The 22,225-nt window shown below is 42.3% G+C and overlaps 1 protein-coding gene across 6 annotated transcripts in view; it reads left to right on the plus strand.

The window, feature by feature from the left end:
* Window positions 1–22,225, plus strand: part of fam13b (family with sequence similarity 13 member B) — a 220,561-nt gene that overhangs the window by 6,929 nt on the left and 191,407 nt on the right. For all 6 annotated transcript variants that reach the window (XM_085995563.1, XM_085995566.1, XM_085995564.1 and 3 more), the window contains exons 2-3: window positions 6,266–6,430; window positions 17,482–17,676. In XM_085995563.1, coding sequence (XP_085851689.1) covers window positions 17,517–17,676 — 160 coding nt within the window. In that variant the 5' untranslated portion in view covers window positions 6,266–6,430; window positions 17,482–17,516. The remainder of the gene's footprint in view (window positions 1–6,265; window positions 6,431–17,481; window positions 17,677–22,225) is intronic.

The raw sequence follows: 22,225 nt of genomic DNA on the forward strand, positions 1-22,225 counted from the left end.
GGGAAGGAGAGAGTGAGGGAAGGAGATCGACAGGAGAGGAAGACACCCCGCGGAAGGGGTTGGACTCAGAGCCCGGCCGCGGTGAACCGGAGCCCCCGTGCGCGGCGACCCGGAGCCCCCGTGCGCGGCCTAGCACCTCGGGCCCAGCTCAGCTCAGCTCCAGGCCGCCGCGCCCCCACTCGCTGTCTCTCGGGCCGCGCGGTTGTCTCTGTCTCTATCTCTTTTCCTGGCCCCGCACTCACGGCAGGCCGCAGGCTTAGGCTCCGCCCACACACGCCATGAAATGCCCCCCGTGACGCATCATACCGCGGTTCCCCCGTAGGATTGGTCAACCATCACGTCACTCAACGCTAATGCGGCCCGTCGATTGGTCCATCCACTCGTCGGTCACGCCGAAGAAGCTTTGTTAAAATGAGCGGATTTTGTCCGTTTTTTGTAAACTGTCCGAACAATTTTTGTCTGACCAAAAAATAAACAGGCCTATGAAACTCCCCTAATCGTAAGCTTTCTTTTGATATAACATATGTGTAGGTACACTAACTTTTGAATTTACCGCGCGCATACACACCGACAGACAAACTGATTTTTTATATATGTATATAGATAGATAGATAAGAGATAATAATTAGGTTTATAGCAGTGATGTAAAAATGAAATGTGAAAATATTCAACTGGAGGAGGGCTAATTTCAGTGAGTTGAAAAGGGATCTGGCCCAGGTGGATTTGAATAAAAGATTGGCAGGTAAAACAGTAAACGAGCAATGGGAGGCTTCAAAGAGGAGTTTGGGAACAGACTAGACATTCCCACAAGGGGGAAAGGAAGAACATCCAAAGCTAGAGCTCCCTGGATGACTAAAGATATAGAGGTTAAAATGAAACAGAAAAAGGAAGCTTGGGATAAATGTTGGGTTCATAATTCAGTGGAGAACCAAGCTGAAGACACACAGTATAAGGGAGAACTGAAAAAGGAAATAAGAGGGGCAAAGAGAGTGTATGAGAATAGATTAATGGGTAACATTGAAGGGAACCCAAAAGTCTTTTCTAAACATATAAACATTAAAAGGGTAGTCAAAGGATTAGGGACCAAAAAGATCATCATACGGATGCAGAGGGCATAGCTGAGGTACTGAAAAGAGCTTGATGCCAAGATCACAGTAAAGGAGGAGGTAGTAGAGAAATTGGATAGGATAAAAATAAAGAGGAGGTACTTAAAAGGTTGGCAGCGCTCAAATTTAAAAAGTCACCCGGTCCAGATGGGATGCATCCTACGTTGCTGAGGGAAGTAAAGGTGGAAATTGCGGAGGCTATGGCGACAATCTTCCAATCCTCCTTACATATGGAAGTCGTGCCAAAGGACTGGAGGATTGCAAATGTTACACCCCTGTTTTTATTTTTAAAAAAGGAGCGGGATAAACTACGCAATTACAGGCCAACCAGCTTAATGTCGGTCGTGGGGAAACATTTAGAAACATTAATCTGGGACAAAATTAATTGACACTTGGAAAATATGGACTAATAAATGAAAGCCAGCATGGATTTGTTAAAGATCAATCATGTTTGACTAACTTGAGTTCTTTGAAGTATCGGTGAGGTTGGATGAGGGTAGTGTGGTTGATATGTATACATACTTTCTCAAACGCCTTTTGAGAGTAACACATAATAGACTTGTTAGCAAAATGAAAGCCCATGGTATTAAAGGGACAGTGGCTGCATGGATACAAAATTGGTTAAGGGACAGAAAACAGAGTAGTGGTGAATGGTTGGTGTTTTTCAGACTGGAGGGAAGTGTGCAGTGGTGTCCCCCAGGGGTCAGTGTTGGGACCACTGCTCTTTTTGATATATATTAATAACCTGGACTTGGATATACAGGGCATAATTTCAAAGTTTGCAGATGACATGAAACTTGGAAATGTGGTAAACAGTGAGGATGATAGTAACAGACTTCAGGAGGACTTAGACTGGTGAAATGGGCAGTCACATGGCAGATGAAATTTAACACACAAGTGTGAAGTGATGCATTTTGGTAAGGAGAATGAAGAGAGGCAATATAAACTAAATGGTACAATTTTAAAGGGTGCAGGAACAGGGAAACCTGTGGGTGTACGTATGCAAGTCTTTGAAGGTGGCAGGGCGAGTTGAGAAGGCTGTTAAAAAGACATATGAGATCCTTGGCTTTATAAACAGAGGCATAGAGTACAAAAGCAAGGAGGTTCTGCTAAACTTTTATAAAATACTGGTTAGGCCCCAGCTGGAGTATTTTGGCCAATTCTGGGCATCACACTTTAGGAAGGATGTCATGCCTTCGAGAGGGTGCAGAGGAGATTTACTAGAATGGCACCAGGGATGAAATACTTCAGTCACGAGGAGAGACTAGAGAAACTGGGCTTGTTCTCCTTGGACCAGGGAAGGTTATGGGGAGATTTGATGGTGATAAATCCTGAAGGGTTTTGATAGAGTAAATAAGGAGAAACTGTTTCCAGTGGCAGAAGGGTCGGTAACCAGCGGACACATTTAAGTTGATTGGCAAAACAACCAGATGCGACATGAGGAAATATTTTTTTATGCAGCGAGTTGTGATCTGGAATGCGCTGCCTGAAAGGGTGGTGGAAGCAGATTCAATAATAACTTTCAAAAGGGAATTGGATAAATACTTGAAAATGAAAAAATTGCTGGGGTATGAGTAAAGAGCAGGAGAGTGGGACCAATTGGACAGCAGAAAACAGTGGTGGGAGTAGTTTATAGGTTCCCTAACAGTAGCTATGTCATTGGGCAGTGTATTAATCAAGAAATAATAGGAGCTTGTAGCAAAGGTATTACAATAATTGTGGGGGACTTTAATCTGCATATAGATTGGGCAAATCCAAATTGGCAAGGGTAGTCTGGAGGACGAGTTCATGGGATATATTTGAGACAGTTTCCTAGAACAATATGTCATGGAACCAACCAGGAAACAGGCTATTTTAGATCTTGTTTTATGTAATGAGACAGGGTTAATTAGTAAAGGATCTTCTAGGAAAGAGTGATCATAATATGAATTTCACATTGAGTTTGAAAGTGACATTCTTAAGTCTGACGTTAGAGTCTTAACCTTAAAGTCAGTTATGTAGGTATGAGTGGTGTGTTGGCTAAGGTAGACTGGGAAATTAGATTAAAAGGCATGACCGTAGATAAGCAGTGGCAATCATATAGTAAATATTCCAAAATTCTCAACAAATATACATTCCATTGAGAAATAAAAACTCCACGAGAAAAGTGATCCAACCATGGCTAACTAAAGCAATTAAGGATAGTATTAGATTAAAAGAAGAGGCTTATAATGTTGCAAAGAATAGTAGTAAGCCTGAGGATTGGGAGAGCTTTAGAAACCAGCAAAGGATGACCAAAAAAGAGAGAAAATAGAATAAGAGTAAATTAGCAAGAAATATAAAAACAGATTGTAAGAGCTTCTACAAATATGTAAGAAGGAAGAGAGTAGCAAAAGTAAGCGTTGGTCCCTTTAGAGGCTGAGACAGGAGAAATTATATAGGGGAACAAGGAAATGGCAGAGGCTTTAAACAAATATTTTGTATCTGTCTTCACAATAGAAAACACACAAAGTATACCAATAAAGTGGGGAACCAAGGGGCTAATGAGAGCGAGGAACTTAAAGTAATTAATATCAGCAGAGAAAAAGTACTTGAGAAACTCATGGGACTAAAAGCCGACAAATCCTCTGGACCTGATGGCCTACATCCTAGGATTCTAAAAGAGGTGGCTGCAGAGATAGTGGATGCATTGGTTGTGATCTTCCAAAATTCCCTAGATTCAGGAAAGGTCCCAGCGGATTGGAAGGTCGCAAATGTAACCCCGCTATTCAAGAAAGGAGGTAGAGAGAAAACAGAGCTACAGGCCAGTTAACCTGACACCAGTTGTTGGGAAAATGCTGGAATCCATTGTTAAGGAAGTGCCAGAAAATCATAACATGATTAGGCAGAGTCAACATGGTTTTATGAACGGTAAATCATGTTTGACAAATAATAGTTTTTTGAGGATGTAACTAGCAGAGTTAGATAATGGGGAATCAGTGGATGTAGTATATTTGGATTTCTAAAAGGCATTCGATAAGGTGCCACACATAAGGTTGTTAAGCAAGATTAGGGCACATGGGTTGGGGGTAATATATTAGCACGAATAGAGGATTGGTTAACAGACAGAAAACAGAGAGTAGGGATAAATGGATCATTTTCAGATGGCAGGCTGTAACTAGTGGGGTGCCGCAAGGATCAGTGCTTGGGCTTCAGCTATTTACAATCTATATTAGTGACTTGGATGAAGGGACCGAGTGCAATGTATCCAAGTTTGCTGACGATATAAAGCTAGGTGGAAAAGTAAGATGTGAGGAGGACGCAAAGAGCCTGCAAAGGAATATAGACAGTTTCAGTGAGTGGGCAATAAGCTGGCAGATGGAGTATAATGTGGGGAAATGTGAGGTTATTCACTTTGGTAGGAAGAATAGAAAAACAGAATTAAAAAAAAAAAAAAAAATGGTGAGAAATTTCCAAATGTTGGTGTTCAGAGAGATTTGGGCATCCTAGTACAAGAAACACAGTTAGCATGCAGGTACAGCAAGCAATAAGGAAGGCAAATGGCACGTTGATCTTTATTGCAAGAGGGTTGGGGTATAAGAGTAAGGAAGTCTTGCTACAATTGTACAGGGCCTTGGTGAGACCACACCTGGAGTACTGTGCACAGTTCTGGTCTCCTTATCTGAGGAAGGACACACTTGCCTTAGAGGCGGTGCAATGAAGGTTCACTAGATTGATTCCTGAGATGAGCGGGTTTTCCTATGAGGAGAGGTTGAGTACATTGGGCCTAATACTCTGGAGTTTAGAAGAATGAAATGTATAGGATTCTGAGGGGGATTGACAGGTAGATGCTGAGAGATAGATAGTTTTCCCTGGCTGGAGAGTCTAGAACTAGGGGGCATAGTCCTTGGATAAGGGGCTGGCCTTTTAAGACTGAGATGAGAAGGAATTTCTTCACTCAGGATTGTGTGTCTTTGGAATTCTCTGCCCCAAAGTGCTGTGGATGCTCAATTGTTGAGTATATTCAAGGCTGAGATAGATAGATCCAGAGGAATCTTAGGGGTATGGGAATAGGGCAGGAAAGTGGATTTGAGGTCGAGGATCAGCCATGACCTTATTGAATGGCGGAGCAGGCTCGAGGGGCCGTATGGCCTACTCCTTCTAATTCTTATGTTCTTTTATGCTAGATAAGCTGACCACATGATCTGGATTGTAACTTCTAATATTCTGCAGCGTGACTTCTATTACAATATTGTAGACATACAACTCTTTCTTGCCCCCTCTACCAAAAATTTACAAATCATGAAGCATTTATCCATTGGCCAAAATTATTGAATTTGAAATGTCTGCCCCAAATTTTTGAGACTTCCACAGAGAGGTTTAAAGAGTAATTTTCTTATTTTGTGTAACTCTTTATATTGAACGTGGTGGAAGATGTATCCTTAGCCTTTGATAATAGCAACAGTTGGACTAAAATGTTATTGGTGAGCTAAAGCCATATCCGAATTTTGTGCCAAAAATTCTTTACCAGATGAATACAGCTCACGGTGGTAAGATGTATCCAAAATCCTGCATGAATTAATCAGCATTTTCATTAAGATAATCAGTGAATTATAATAATTGGTGTGTCAACTTGAACTCTGTGTGTATTGAGGTGGGGAGAGAAGAACAGCAGCATAGTTTATAGATTCCATCCTTCCAAACTTGGGTGGGAGAGAGCATTTTGCTCTTGCATTAAGGTACTAATATTTATAAGCCTTTCACTAGTAGTGGGATCAGTTTGAGGTGATGAGTTAAGAGCAATAATGCAAGAAGGACATTGGCACAACATTAAAATGTATTGGCTTATTAAGATTTTTTATCACTTATTAGTACCATATAGGCTAAATAAACCGATTCAAAATCTTCTAATGGTCTCAGCTGAGCCTAGAGGGAGGCACCGTGGAGACCAAGCACTTTCTCACAGTGAGGGGAAAATTGAATGGGACATTGGCTCAAATGAGTTTGCTCATATAATGGCTAATCTTGAAGCTCAGTAGCCAGCCTGTCCTTTCCACTTAGCAGGGTATGGAGAAATGAGAGAAAAGGGATAAAATGCCTTAAAAAAGGGACCTTTGATTTCATGTTTTTTTTATTACCAATATCTTTTTATATAATGTTACTTTGCACTGTATATTAAAAACATTTGTTCTTTCCTCTAGGTTAATTGCCAAGAAAGATTGGACGAATTCTGTGTTTCTTCAATGAGGAACTACAGGTTGATCTTCTGCCACAATCTCAAGCAACCATAGCTGGCTAAAAAATGCTTATTCACTAAGGGTGATTGGTGTATAAGTTATTTTTTAAGTGCGTGTCTGTGCTCAGAGGTAGGTTTCTGGAGTTCGAGCCATGTTATCTTGCATTCTTTGATCAGTTAACTCTGTGTGCATAAGGGTCTACAGACATGAGCCATACCAGTTTTTTCTAATCCTTAAGTTATCAGTTGATCCAAATTATTGAGCATCTCTTCTTTCACAAATCTTCTGGTTTCTTCTGTAAAATATTGTTAAGAATATTTCACTTTAGTTATAAAGTAATAATTACACACTAGCTGAATGTTCCCTATCCTATTGCAAAATCACACATATATTGGATAATTATATATTGTATATTGAATTCAATACATGGTGCACATGTTTCACTAAAATCTTCTAACTACCTGTACTACCTGTTATTCTTCTAGGTGGTGTTGTGCAAGGCCTTTTCAACAATAAAGCTGTTCCACAGTGAGATACACAATAGTTGCTATTATAGTGAGATTATTTTGCCCTGAAGTTGTGCAATCTGGCCACCAGGTTCTCATAAATCTCATGATGGGATGAGGGGGTGCAAAGCTAGATAGCTGCCCAGGGCCATGTTTTGTTCTTGTCTCCACCCCAATTGTAGTATGAGGCTATTGGCGGCTTCTTTCCCTATCACACCATACCATTTCACCCACCACCTCTAACCCAAAAAGGAAGAATAAAAAGAGAGAAGCAGATGAGGACAGAGAAAAGCAAAAAGATCTCAAGGGGAAAGAAGCAGAATAGAAAGTGACAAAAGTAGAAAAGAAACAGCAACACTCAAGACATTGGAGACAGGAAAAAGAGGACATTGGCTCACCATGTGCAAAGTCGAAGGAGATTGACTAATAAAAGCTAGTCTGTGCACACTTCCTCTCAACTTTCTCCATACGTTTAAAATGGTAACTGCTTATGCAAACATGTTATGCTGTATTTACATCCTCCTGCCAGTTGAGACATTGCAGAATTAACACCAACAGGAGGGTGTAGTTACAGCGTGACCAGTTTATATAGGCAGTTTCCATTAGAAATGTTGACATGGCAATTTATAATGGAAATAGAAAGAAAGAAAGACTTGCATTTATACAGCGCCTTTCACAACCACTGGACGTCTCAAAGCGCTTTACAGCCAATGAAGCACCATTTGAAGTGGAATCACTGCTGGAATGTGGGAAACTTGGCAGCCAGCTCGCGCACAGCAGGGTCCCACAAACAGCAATGTGAGAATGACCAGATAATCTGTTTTTGTTATGTTGGTTGAGGGATAAATATTGGCCAGGGCACCGGGGATAACTCCCTGCTCTTCGAAATAGTGCCATGGGATCTTTTACGTCTACCTGAGAGAGCAGACAGGGCCTTGGCTTAACATCCGAAAGATGGCACCTCTGACAGTGCAGCACTCCCTCAGTACTAAAAATGCATGACTTTGAAATGTGGAACGAATTACATCTGTCCTATTTCCTGCTGCCCTATAACTCTTGTTCTTGACTCCCCATATGCAGTGCCATGGAGATCAGCTAGTAAATAATTAATTTGGTAGTGGGTCACAATGCTTAATTTTAAAATACACTGAAAACTCTTATGTAAATTTCTGTTTGGCATTTACTGTGCCTGTGATGGAATTTTTCAGTGTTGTGTTTTTCTTGAGATAATGTTGTGATAGCCCAATTCCATATCTTTGAGGAGAATGGACCAGTAGCTCTTGGGGAAAAGTTAGAGCAGCAAAACCTAGAAAAAAAAATTAGCAGTAAAATGTTGAAAAAATCAGAGCAGTATAGAAAGGTGAAAAACAGGAGCCAGTAAATGCTTCAAAAAAATCAGGGCTACTTCAAATGAACAAAATTATAGGCCTGGAATTTGCTGTCAGTGGCGAAGCAAAGCTTTCGCCACTGCCCCTGAAGTAAGCTTCGCACAAAGATCTCGTGACCTCTGTGTCGAAGTTTGGGTTTTCTGATGCGTAATTCAAATCAACAGTGTATATTGGGGATCCTCTAGTGCGAGCTGCTGTGACATCAACAAGCTGTCTAAGCAGCCAATCAAAACGCAGAATTCTCAGACAGTGAGTAAGCTCTTAAAATTCTAACTATTTAAAAATGTTAGAGCAAAATTAAGATTGGGGCTCTCGCATAGGGAAAAGGCAAACCTGAAATAAAGATGAACAAACTTTAAAGTTTCTTAAAAATTTAAATTTTTATTAAAATGGATAAATTTGACATTGCACAAAATTAAAATTTGTTTTTCAAGCCCATAACCTTTGTTTAGCAGTCAATACACAGTTAAAACCCCAGTTACACCTAATCCCTTTGGGCCTAACTTTTAGTGGGGAATTTAACAGCGTAATTACTGCGGAAGAGCTGAAGTATTTGTCTGATTTGAGTGATTTCACTGGTGGAATGATGGTGACCGCTGCCAGTTCATCATCATCCAGACTGCAAATTCCGGGCTATAATGTTTTTTTAACAAAAATCGTATGCTCTTTAAATATGAAATTTCTCCCTCCTTGAGTGCTGCCAGACCCCTTCCCATGGACCCACCCCCATGAGTGCTACGGAAGCTTAGGAACTCCCTAACATTGCTAAACACTGGGTACCTACCTCCAATCTGTGCATCTTGTCTACAATCCTGAAGGGTTTCCTGGGTTTTAAAAAGAGCAAGTATTTGGGTAAAGGAATATGTAATATCATCAATTAATTTACAGTTCTAATAGAAAAATGAACAGGATTTGGGAATTCAATTCCTGAAACATTAGGACAATTCTAGAATATTATATAATAAAACTGCACTTCGACTTAGTCACTGTAAATCGATGGCCCTGATAATCCGCTGTTATGACAATTCTATTGTTGCAAAACAGTGTGCCATCTGACTCATAGTGAGCAATGCCAGAGGAGATTTAGTAGTTTGTTTTTCTCTCTTGTATTCTCTGATACACTGATCTCTCGTGAGGAAAGTGGTTGGAAAAAATACCAATGAGAAACTGCTAATGACATTTAAAAAAAATTCCACAATAGCCAGTCAGGAGAACCTATATCATGGCAGGCCAGTATTGAATGCTTGCTTGCAATGTGTCATTGCACCTATTTGAGTAAAATCAGTTCAATTGTCTCTTTAAAGTGGCAAGTTGGCCAAGTGGTTAAGGCGATGTAAAGCATTGTGCTGGGCAGTCTTGGAGTTTGTACCCCACCCTCATCAATAGGGCAGTGTTGGATGCTTGCACTGCGACATTGGAACCAATTTTGTAAAATCAGAGTCTGGAAGCATTCTGCATTGCTGTGATGTGTTAGTTTCATCCATTGAGCATTTTGGTCAGAATGACGACAATCTATGTTGTTAGCGAGAACAAAATAAATATTTGTATTTTTAAAGAAGAAAAGGTGAACCAGTCAAATCACTTTTTGGGGAAAAAAGTTTGTGCAGCTTTTTTTTTACCCTTAACCTGCAGAGTATGGGCTTAAAAATGAGGCTTGTAACATAGTTCATAGTAACATGATCAAAAATTGCCTATAAAGTTGTCTTTGCATTTGAATAGCTTTGCTAATGCCTTTATGTAAAGACCTCAGCCTCTCTCAAAAGCATAGGTTAAAGTCGATATTGTGACCCAGAGTGATGGTGCACAATTTCTGTGACTGTCAGATTGTCTTGAGACTTGGTGGATGCATCTTCTCATGGTGCAAAAGGTTTCATTTTCTTCAAGTTTTTCCAAGTAACTTGTAGGCAAGCTGCAGAATACATTTTTTGGCTAATGTTTCCCATGTTATCAAGTGTTTTAATTTTTAAGTTCAAAGAGACAGCATACGTTAGACAGCTATACACACACATGGACACGTGCACACATGGCTCGCACATCTACATACAAACACGCACTCATGTACTCCCATATGGACTGTCAAACAGCTTTTTCCTAAATAAAAGCCAAACCAATTGAATTTTCAAAGCGCCTCTTGTTTACGTAGAGGTGATGGGTAATCAAAGCCTTTGTTATATTTTGGAAAATATAAGCATTCTAACTAATCACAGCTGTGCTAGCAATGTATCTATGTCAAGCGTATAATGATTTTTGAGCAAAAAATATTCTGCTATTCCCATTCTCCAGTACCTACTTGCCCAAGGTACAATGTCCCTGCCCCCTCCTTGTTGAATTCCCAACTAATTGCTTGCCAACCTGACTTCTCATCGCCCTATGGCCCTACCCAAGTAATAGTACCTCACTCAATCCAAAGTACTCAATAACTCCCCAAATTCTTTTCTCCCCATAACTACTCACAACTCTCTGAACTAGCCCTGTCTCCTTAACTGCTTCCACATCCCCTCCTGAATACATACAAACCCTTCCCTAACCTGCAGATCCTCATTTCAAGTAAGTATGTCACACAAGATCCATGAGAAATATAAAAATGGCACTTCTAGCGTGCATGTTCTGCCTGACAAGTGTTGCACTCAACTTTGTATCACACTTCAGAGAAAAGCATAAACAAAGTAACTCCCAAGAACACAAAATACTAGAGCTGGTATGCCAACCCACAGCAGGACCCCATTTGTGCCACATAAATGTCAGACATTGATTATTTCTAACAAGACCAGGCACAACTGCTTCCCCATAATTTTCAACGGCACCACCATCACTGAGTCCCCGACCAACGTCCTGGGGGTCACAATTGACGAGAAGCTTAACTGGGCCAGCCATATCAACATTGTGGTTACAAATACAGGGCAGAGGCAGGGTACTCTGCAATGAGTGGCTTACCTTCTAACCCCTGAAATAATAATAGTAAACAACCACCTTTAACTTAGTAAAACGTCCCAAGACGCTTCACAGGAGTGTTATAAAACAAAATTTGACACCGAGCCACATAAGGAGAAATTAGGGCAGATTGGTCAAGGGTTTTAAGGAGCGTTGTAAAGGAGGAAAGAGTGGCAGGGAGGTTTAAGGAGGGAATTCCAGAGCTTGGGGCCTAGGCAGTTGAAGGCATGGCTACCAATGTTTGAGTGATTAAAATCAGGAATGCTCAAGAGGCCAGAATTAGAGGAGCGCAGATATCTCGGGGGTGGGGTTTGTGGGGCTGGAGGAGATTAGAGCTCGGGAGGGACGAGGCCATGGAGGGATTTGAAAACAAGGATGAGAATTTTGAGAACGAGGCGTTGCTTAACCAGGAGCCAATGTAGGTCAGTGAGCACAGGGGTGATGGGTGAACGGGACTTGGTGCTAGTTAGGATACAGGCAGCCTAATTTTGGATGACCTCAAGTTTATGTAAGGTAGAACGTGGGAGGCTAGCCAGGAGTGCATTGGAATAGTCAAGTCCGGAGGTAACCAAGGCATGGATGAGCGTTACTGCAGCAGATGAGCTGAGGCAGGGGCGAAGACGGGCGATGTTGTGGAGGTGGAAATAGGCGGTCTTAGTTATAGCGCGGATATGTGATCGGAAGCTCGTTTCAAGGTCAAATATGATACAAGGCTCAAGTCAGGAATGTGGTGAAATGTTTACTGACTGCTTGCCTGGATGGGTGCACCTGCAACAACACTTAAGCTCAATGATATTCAGGACAAAGAATACTGCTTGATTGATGCCCCTGCAATTGAGCTCTGTATTCACCCCTGGCGCACTGTAACTACAATATTATTTATATATATATAGGGCGTACTGATGCAATGTGCAAAACTTACTTCGACATCAGCTTCTACCCTGTAATTGTTAACACTGAGGAGCACAAGCAACAATATGAGAACACCATCACAAGTCATACACCATCCTGACTTGCACATGTACTACTACTCCTTCATTGGAGTCAAAATCCTGTAATTCCTATCTAACACTCTCGGGGAGGGGGGGACACACCATCACCATAAGAAACATAGAAGATAGGAGCAGGAGTAGGCCATTCGGCCCCTCGAGCCCGCTCCGCCATTTAATCAGATCATGGCTGATCATCCAAATTCAGTACTCAGTCCCTGCTTTCTCCCCATATCCCTTTAGCCTCAAGAAATATATCCAACTTCTTCTTGAATATATTTAATGAATTGGCCTCAACTGCCCTGTGTGGCAGAGAATTCCACAGGTTCACCACTCTCTGGGTGAAGAAATTCCTCCGCATCTCAGTCCTAAATGGCTTACCCCTTATCCTTAGACTGTGACCTCTGGTTCTGGACTCCCCCGCCATCGGGAACATCCTTCCTGCATCTAGTCCTGTTAAAATTTTATAAGTTTCAATGAGATCCCCCCTCATTCTTCTAAACTCTAGTGAATATAATCCTAATCGACCCAATCTCTCCTCATAAGTCATTCCTGCCATCCCAGGTATCAGTCTGGTGAATCTTCGCTGCACTCTCTCCATGGCAAGAACATCCCTCCTCAGATAAGGCGACCAAAACTGCACACAATACTCAAGATGTGGTCTCACCAAGTCCCTGTACAACTGCAGCAAGACATCCTTGCTCCTGTACTCGAATCCTCTCGCTATGAAGGCCAACATACCATTTGCTGCCTTAACCGCCTGCTGCACCTGCATGCTTACCTTCAGTGACTGGTGCACAAGGACACCCAGGTCTCGTTGCACTTCCCCTTTTCCCAATCTATTGCCGTTCAGATAATCTGTCTTCCTGTTTTTGCCACCGAAGTGCATAACCTCACATTTATCCACATTGGGCAGATGCATGGCAAATGCAGTATAATCACCCAACCTATCCAAATCATACTGGAGTTTCTCTGCACCTCCTCACAGCACACACGCCCACCCAGCTTTGTGTCATCTGCAAACTTGGAGATATTACATCTCGTTCCCTTGTCTAGATCATTTTTTTATATATATTTTGTGAATAGCTGGGGTCCTTGCACCGATCCCTGCGGTCACTGACTGCCACTCGGAAAAAGACCCGTTTATTCCAACTCTTTGCTTCCTGTCTGCCAACCAGTTCTCTATCCAAGACAGTACCTTACCCCCAATCCCATGTGCTTTAACTTTACACGCTAATCTTTATGCGGGACCTTATCGAAAGCCTTCTGAAAGTCCAAATACACCACATCCACTGGTTCTCCCTTATCTATTCTACCAGTTACATCCTCAAAAATTCCAGTAGATTAGTCAAACATGATTTACCTTTTGTAAATTCATGTTGACTTTGTCTGATCCTGTCGCTGTTTTCCAAGTGCTCTGCTATTACATCTTTTATAATGGACTCTAGCATTTTCCCCACTACCGATGTCAGGCTTACCGGTCTATAATTTCCTGTTTTTTCTCTACCACCCTTTTTAAATAGTGGGGTTACATTAGCTACCCTCCAATCCATGGGAACTATTCCAGAGTCATAAGAACTGCAATGGTTCAAGGGGAAAGCCCAACACAACCTTCCCGGGGCAACTAGGGGATGGGCAATAAATGTGGCTGTTTCCGCATCCTGAAAACACATTTATATAAAAAAAAAAAAAAAAAGCCTGTAGTCTCTTAATTGACAACTCTGTGAACTTGCCCTATGCTTAGTTAATAGTAGACTTTTAATCGACCTGTGTATAATGCCAGTGTTTAACAACAATTGGGCAATGTCATTTTGGAGATATGCAGCTCTACCTTAATGGTACAACATTCCTGACCTTGTAAAACAGCGCATCCTTTGACTTTGCATGAGTAGCATCACTGTAGATTTGACAGTATTAAAAAAAAATGTATGTCCAGTGTGCATTTCCTATCGGTTATGCTTCAAGTGTTGCACTCAAGTTTGTGTCACACTTAAAAATACGAAAGATACAAAGGGTGAAACTGCAGGATCCATTGCCTGTAGCCTCAAATGATTTCATCAGCCACAGTTTAAAAAGAAAAATAAAGTAACTCAAGGTTCTGGCTTAAAGAGCCATTAAACTCCATTAATTCAGCCCTGTGTTTGTTGAACAGAATCCGATTTGGTGATCTTAATCAAATTCTGTTTCACCGTGACAGCAAAATAACACATTGTGCATTACATGACAGTGCTCCTGACCTGGAACAGCATGTCATCCAGCTTTCTATGAGTAATGGCATTGGAGACCCATGTTGTGCTTTGCTACACATTCAAAACAGTCTTTTAGAAAAGAGAGACTGGCATTGACAAGTGTTACAAATTTCGATATTCTCTTTGGTACAGGGGTTCTGGTTATTCCTGTAAGCGGTCCTTTGTGTGCTGCAGCGGGTCCATACTACCTGATATCTATAAATACGATCACCTAATCCAGTGGCTGTAACAATAGGATTCCCTTGTGGTCTATTTTTTTTAAAGGGATAGGCCAAGTTAATAGTTCCAGATCACAACTATGTTTCAAACTGCAGACTACCCATGAACAACTCAACTCAAGATCTGTTCTTAAGTAACTTTTATTGACTGCTGTCATGTTTTGTGCAAAGCTTTCCCCAGTCAAGAGATTGGGCAATCAGTTTTTCTTGGACGTCTCAATGCTGGTAGAATGTATGTCAACTTGCCCCTTCTATTTTGCATGTTTTGGTCCTCAAAATCTTGAAGGGAAAGTACTCTGCTTCATGTTGTCCCTCAACAGATTGAGAGCTTGCTTTAAGGAATTTCCCACTTTTAAAACTGCTACCACTCTTACAATGCCTGTATTTTAAAAATACCTTTCCTTTCCTGAAGGTGTAGACTCCATGCACATAAGGATTTAATAAGCCTCCGGTATAATAGCAAGTGACCATTTTTCATGTGTGAATTTAGCTATTAATTCATGGGTAAACATGACTATCTAGCCTGATCATAATCCTAATCAACTTTATTGTCATTGTTAGTGCACAAGTGCAGTACAACGAAATGTAGGCTTGTGGCTCCCGAGAGTGTACATTTAGATTAAGACATTTAAACATTCAACATTCATTTGGCTTGTAATACATTAACATAAGCATAACCATAATAAAGTGCATTGGCAGATGTGCAGGCTTTAGAGTTTATTTGTGGAGTTCAGTAGGATGACAGCCCTGGGAAAGAAGCTGTTCCTAAATCTGGTCATTCGGGTGCGAATGCATCTGTAGCGTCTCCCAGATGGCAGGAGGGCGAACAGACTGTGGCTGGGGTGGGTAGGGTCTTTGATGATGGTCCGTGACCTCCGTAAACAGCGTTTCTGGTATATGTGCTCTATGGTCGGTAGCTGGGTGCCGGTAATGCATTGGGCAGTTTTGACTACCCGCTGCAGGGCTTTCCGGTCATAGCTACAGCTGCCATACCATACTGTGATACAGTTCGTCAGGATGCTCTCTATTGTGCAGCGGTAAAAGTTAGAGAGGATCAGGGGTGACAGGTTACATCCCTTCAACCTCCTTAGGAAATATAGGCGCTGCTGGGCCTTCTTCACCAGAGAGGAGGTATTGAGGGACCAGGAGAAGTCTTCCGTGATGTGGACTCCGAGGAACTTAAAGCTGTCCACCCTTTCCACCACAGCCCCATGGATGTGGATGGGGGTGTGACTTCCGCCTTTAGACTTCCTGAAGTCCACAATGATTTCTTTGGTTTTCTTGATGTTAAGGGCCAGGTTGTTATCGGCGCACCACTTCACGAGATGCTGGACCTCCTCCCTGTAGGCTGACTCATCGTTGTTGGTGACCTGGCCTACTACCGTGCTTTCATCCGCAAACTTGATGATGGTGTTGGAACCATGAACAGCCACACAGTCGTGGGTGAAGAGGGAGTAGAGGAGGGGGCTCAGCACACATCCTTGTGGGGCCCCCGTGTTCAGGGTCGGTGGGGGGAGGTGTGGTTACCTAATTTGACAGACTGGGGTCTGTTTGTTAGGAAGTCCAGGGTCCAGTTGCAGAGGGAAGTGTTCAGGCCAAGAGTGTGGAGTTTGGTGGCCAGCTTGTTGGGGACGATAGTGTTGAATGCTGAGCTGTAGTCTATGAACAGCATTCTGATGTAGGTCTCTTTACCATCTAAGTGATTCAGTGCAGAGTGTAGAGCAGTTGTGATTGCATCCTCCGTTGATCTGTTTGCACGATAGGCAAACTGGTGTTGGTCAAGAGAGGCGGGAACACTGGCTTTGATGTGAGCCAGGACCAATCTCTCGAAACACTTCATTATGATGGGTGTGAGTGCGACAGGTCGATAGTCGTTCAGGCACGTCACAGCCGTTTGCTTTGGAACAGGAATAATGGTAGCGGTCTTGAAGCATGTAGGGACTACTGCCTGGGCCAATGACAGATTGAAGATGGCGGTGAAGACAGCCAGCTGATCAGCGCATTCCTTGAGTACCCGTCCAGGGATGCTATCCGGTCCAGCAGCCTTTCGTGTGTTCACTCCGCGTAGAACACCCCTTACGTCAGAGGTCGACAGTGAGCACCTGGTCTTCCGGGGGTGGCAAGGCTTTGGTAGCCGGGTCCCTGTTGTCCCTGTCGAAGCGAGCGTAGAAGTTGTTAAGCTCCTCTGGAAGGGAGGCATCGCTAACCGGGGGGCTGGTGTTTTTGCTCTTGTAGTCAGTGATGGACCCAACATGCACATGCACACTTAATTGGTGGATAGCAATCAGCGGATGAAACCTTAATAGATTAAAATTGTTTTCCCTCTTCCTAACCCATGGGACTGAAACCAGTTGTAGTGTCCCTACTGTTGTTTCGGCTGACAACAGCAAACTTGGCACATAGAACCTGGGACCTTCCTTGTCAATAAATCTGAGGAGCTGAACTATTAGAGAAGCCCCATACTTTTAAGATATTTGATTATGGAATAATTTTGATTCTACTTGAAGTCTTTATCAGGAACAATGAGTTGCTGTTACTTGGTGTAAGTTTAGAAAAAATGTGATCTGTTTATATTTTATATCTATAGTCTTTACTTAATTTATGGAAATAATTTGGATGTAACAAAGTTTCCAATTTAGTTGGTGGGGGTGGGTTTGTATAATGTACTTTTGTTCAAAAATTCTTTTTGAATTTTCATGCACATATTCCATATTTGCAGTTCTACTTTAATTATAAATAGAATTGGAGATTGTTCCTATTTTATAACGATGGGAATTTTTCTATTTCTGAAGATACAGTGAAGGCAAAGTTCACTTGTCTTGAATGCTTAAACTATTGTAAGCTGAAATTAGAATAAAGGAAGATCTGTGTGCTGATGTACTTTTTATTTTTTGTATAGACAAAAACGGCTTTGCTTTTTGGCTGAGGGAAGATATGAGGAAGAGCTTCTCTCCTTCTCCGGGTAACAGCAACTCATTAACTACTAACAAAATTTTTGGAGTTCCTCTTAATGAGCTACAGCAACAAGGATATTATCCAGGGAATGGAGTTCCATTTATAGTAAAGCACATTGTGGAGTATCTGGAGGAATATGGTAGGTGAAGTTTTAAGATGACATTGAGATTTTTTTTTTAAACTGGTGAATCTAGGCCTATAATTTAGGAAAAGGATCTGACAACTTTTCATGTTACTGCTATTGGAATAATCTTTTCTCTTTTTTTAAAAAAAAAAAGACGAATTGCAGTGATTTGATTTTGTGAAGCACTGTGATTTAGTTTATAATGTGGTATTTTGCACATTAAACTTGCATTGTAACTTCAACATATGTAAAATATGCATATTTTGAATGTTATGGTGTGTGTATGTTAATTAGCTGCCATTTTCTCCATGAGCAATCAAGTTGCTAAACACTGTAAAAATACAACTTTTAATATTAAACTGATAACTGCTCAAGGGAAATATTGTGTTGACCTTTGGTTTAATAGCAAGCATATGTATAGTGCAATATGAATGAGTGACCCTATGTTTAGTGTGATTCCATTGGACATCTTGGTTACAAAGAATTGATAGCAATGTGCTATAGCAAACCTGTACATCAGATTGCATTGTTAGACTGCTGGCTGCTGCACCATTGCAAAAGTTTTAGTTCTCGGTGGTTTTAGAATTGGAAATGCAATGAATCACTGACACTTTCCCATCTAGGTTATAAATGGTGTATTGTATAATGACAACAGGTTCATGAGTTATAAAGATATTGCCGCCCATTCGGTGTCTGTATTTAGTTCATGATCCCCTTGTCAAACCCATTTGTGACTGTGACACTTACAAATCACATAACATGGTACCCGTGTGATGTTGGGAACAAATTATGTGTTAAACCAGCTATTTTATGAGATATTTTTAATTAAGCTCATTTCTTGTGGGACAGGAAATCCATGAAGTTGAAGCCAAAATATAGTCAAATCTAATTGGGCAAATTGAAGGGAAATAATATTCCTCTCGCCACCTAATCATAGATATTAAGGTGGAATGTATTTACAGTTACTAGTGTCTCTCAGTTGAACCTGGTTCATATCTTTCACACTTAAAAATTGCTGGATCGAGACAGACCTTATTCTATTTTTATGCTTCTCCCTCTGAAATGGTGACTGATGCTGGGGCATGGTTCACTTGATAGTAGATCTCCAATATCTTACCCAAGTGGCCATGCTTTCTTGACGTTCTAGATAGTAAATGTTGGCATGCTATTCACACAGGTGACTTTTGCAAACAAGCTACATTTGAATATTCACACTTTCTGGTAAGGCATCACTGAATAGCAATTGGAAGTAGTTATCTGGGCTCCTTTTTGTCTTCCTTACTTTGGGGACCCTGAGACCAACTGTAGTTCTCCATGACTACCCTGAAATAAACTTGGAGCATACCTGAGATCAAACCTAGGACTGCCTGTTCTGGGTGGTCCAGTATCACACCACCTGAGCCAATTGAAAAGCGTGGAAGAGACAATTTGTGTAGAATTCCCTCATCTACAATGAAATGGAGATGGTGCATTAGAATCATAGAATAGTACAGCACAGAAGGTGGCCATTTGGCCCATCGAGTCTGCGTCAGCTCTTTCCAAGTTAATCCCATTCCCCGGCTCGATCCTCATGTCCCTGCAAATTTTTCTTCAAGTAGTTATCCAATTCCCTTTTGAAAGCTACTATTTAATCTATTTCCACCACCCTATCGGGCAGTGCATTCCAAATCCTAACCACTCGTGCAAAAATGTTTCCCAATATGTTTCCTCTGGTTGTTTTGCCAATCAACTTAAATTTGTGCCCTCTGGTTATCGACCCTTCAGCCACTGGAAACAGTTTCTCTTTATTTACTCTGTCTAAACCCTTAATGATTTTAAGCAGCCCTACCAAATCTCCCCTTAACCTTCTCTGCTCTAAGGCGAACAACCCCAGCTTCTCCAGTCTATCCACGTAACTGTAATCCCTCATCTCTGAACCATTCTAGTTCATCTCTTCTGTACCTTCTCAAGTCTTCACGTCCTTCCTAAAGTGTGGTGCCCAAAACTTAAAACAATACTCCAGCTGGGGCCGAACCAGTATTTTATATATGTTTAGTATAACTTCTGGAGACGTCTTGAAGTAAAACATGAGGATTTTAGTCTGGGGGAATTGTGTGCTGCTTTCATCAGGATGGCCCTTGACACTTTTTTGAAACCTAAATCAAGAAAAGTTGAGACACCAGTAAATGTAGAGATTCCTTTTATTATAGAATCAGAGTTATACCGCACAGAAAGAGGCCTTTCGGCCCATCGTGTCCGCGCCGGCCATCAAGCCTTGTCTATTCTAATCCCATTTTCCAGCACTTGGTCCGTAACCTTGTAGGCTATGGCATTTCAAATGCTCATCTAAATGCTTCTTGAATGTTGTGAGGGTTCCTGCCTCTACCGCCCCTTCAGGCAGTGAGTTCCAGATTTTAACCACCCTCTGGGTGAAAAAGCTTTTCCTCCTGCCCCTTACCTTGAAACTATGCCCCCTGGTTATTGACCCCTCTACTAAGGGGAGAAGTTCCTTTCTTACTACCCTATCTATGCCCCTCATAATTTTGTACACCTCAATCAGGTCCCCCCCCCTCCGCCTTCTCTGCTCTAAGGAAAACAACCCCAGCCTGTCCAGTCTCTCTAGCTGAAATGCTCCAGCCCAGGTAACATCCTGGTGAATCTCCTCTGCACCCTCTCCAATGCAATCACATCCTTCCTATAGCGTGGCGACCAGAACTGCACACACAATTCCAGCTGTGGCCTAACTAGCGTTTTGTACAGCTCCATCATAACCTCCCTGCTCTTGCCTTCATTAGCCGAAGCATAGAATACAAGTATCCCATATGCCTTCTTAACCACCTTATCTACCTATCCTGCTGCCTTCAGGGATCTATGTACATGCACACCAAGGTCCCTCTGATCTTCTCTCTTTCCTAGGGTCCTACCATTCATTGTGTATTCCCTTGCCTTGTTAGTCCTCCCAAAATGCATCACCTCCCACTGTTCAGGGTTAAATTCCATTTGCCGCTGTTCTGCCCATCTGACCAACCCGTCTATATCGTCCTGTAGCCTGAGGCTCCCCTCCTCGCTATTTACCACTCCACCAATTTTCATGTCACCTGCGAACTTACTGATCATACCTCCTACATTCCTATCTAAATCATTAATGTACACTACAAACAGCAAAGGACCCAGCACTGATCCCTGCGGTACACCACTGGACACAAGCTTCCAGTCACAAAAACAACCTTCGACCATCACCCTCTGCCTCCTGCCACCAAGTCAATTTTGGATCCAATGTGTCAAATTGCCCTGGATCCCATGGGTTCTTACCTTCTTGACCAGTCTCCCATGCGGGACTTTGTCAAAAGCCTTACTGAGGTCCATGTAGACTACATCAACTGCACTACCCTCATCCACACACCTAGTCACCCCCTCTCAAAATTCAATCAAATTGGTTAGACATGATCTCCCCCTGATAAAGCCATGCTGACTATCCTTGATTAATCCTTGCCTCTCCAAGTGGAGACTAATTCTGTTCCTCAGAATTTTTTCCAATAATTTCCCTACCACTGATGTTAGGCTCACTGGCCTGTACAGGTACACTATTCCTTATCCGAAAGCCTTGGGACCAGCTGAGTTTCGGTTTTCGGAATTTTTCGGATTTTAGAAGGTATTATTATAAGACTGGGAAATTTGTATTTAATATAAATTTTAAAAGTTCAGGCTACCCCTTGCGACTGTTCCGTGTCTCATTCCCCTTCCTGCTTCTCTGGAAAGCCAGATATCCGCTGACTCCTACTAAGCTGGCCCGCAAATCAGGTCGGGGGTCGGGTGGAGAAAAGAACATCGGACGGGCCGCGGTTCAGGTCGGGGGGGGGGGGGGGTGGTCCGGGGTCAGGGGGGTCCGGGTCGGCGGGGGGGGGGGGGTCCGGGGGGGAGAAAAGAATATCGGACGGGCCGCTGTATTGTTAGGTTCACTCTCCCGGTACCTCCTTCACACTGCCCGGTTCGGCCTGCAATCTCCTACCCAGGAGGGAACTGTGACCCCCTACCCTGCTCAGCGTAAGTCATGCGCCACTCTGGTCATGTCGTGCGCACGACTTACGCTGAACGAAAAAACTTTTGGTTTTTAGGGGTTTTCGGAAGTTTGGATAAAGGATAGTCTACCTGTAATTCCCATGTTTATCCCTACTACCCTTCTTAAATAATGGTACTACGTTAGCAGTCCTCTAACGCCTCCCCTGTGGCTAGAGAGGTTCTGAAAATTTGTGTCGGAGCCCCTGCAATCTCCTCCCTTGCCTCACACAGCAGCCTGGGATACATCTCGTCTGGGCCTGGGGATTTATCCACTTTTAAACCCGCTAAAACCGCTAGTATCTCCTCCCTCTCAGTGTTAATTTGTTCTAGTATATCACAATCCCCCTGCCTGTTTTCTATGCCTACATCGTCCTTCTCCATAGTGAACACAGATGCAAAATATTCATTTAAAACCTCACCTACATCTTCCGGCTTTACACAGATTGTCACTTTGGTCCCTAATGGGCCCTACTCTTTCCCTGGTTATCCTCTTGCCCTTAATATACTTATAAAACACCTTGGTATT

Source organism: Somniosus microcephalus, chromosome 8 (assembly GCF_052327205.1).
Source record: "Somniosus microcephalus isolate GS21.2 chromosome 8, FLI_Smic_1.0, whole genome shotgun sequence".
NCBI lineage: Eukaryota > Metazoa > Chordata > Chondrichthyes > Squaliformes > Somniosidae > Somniosus > Somniosus microcephalus.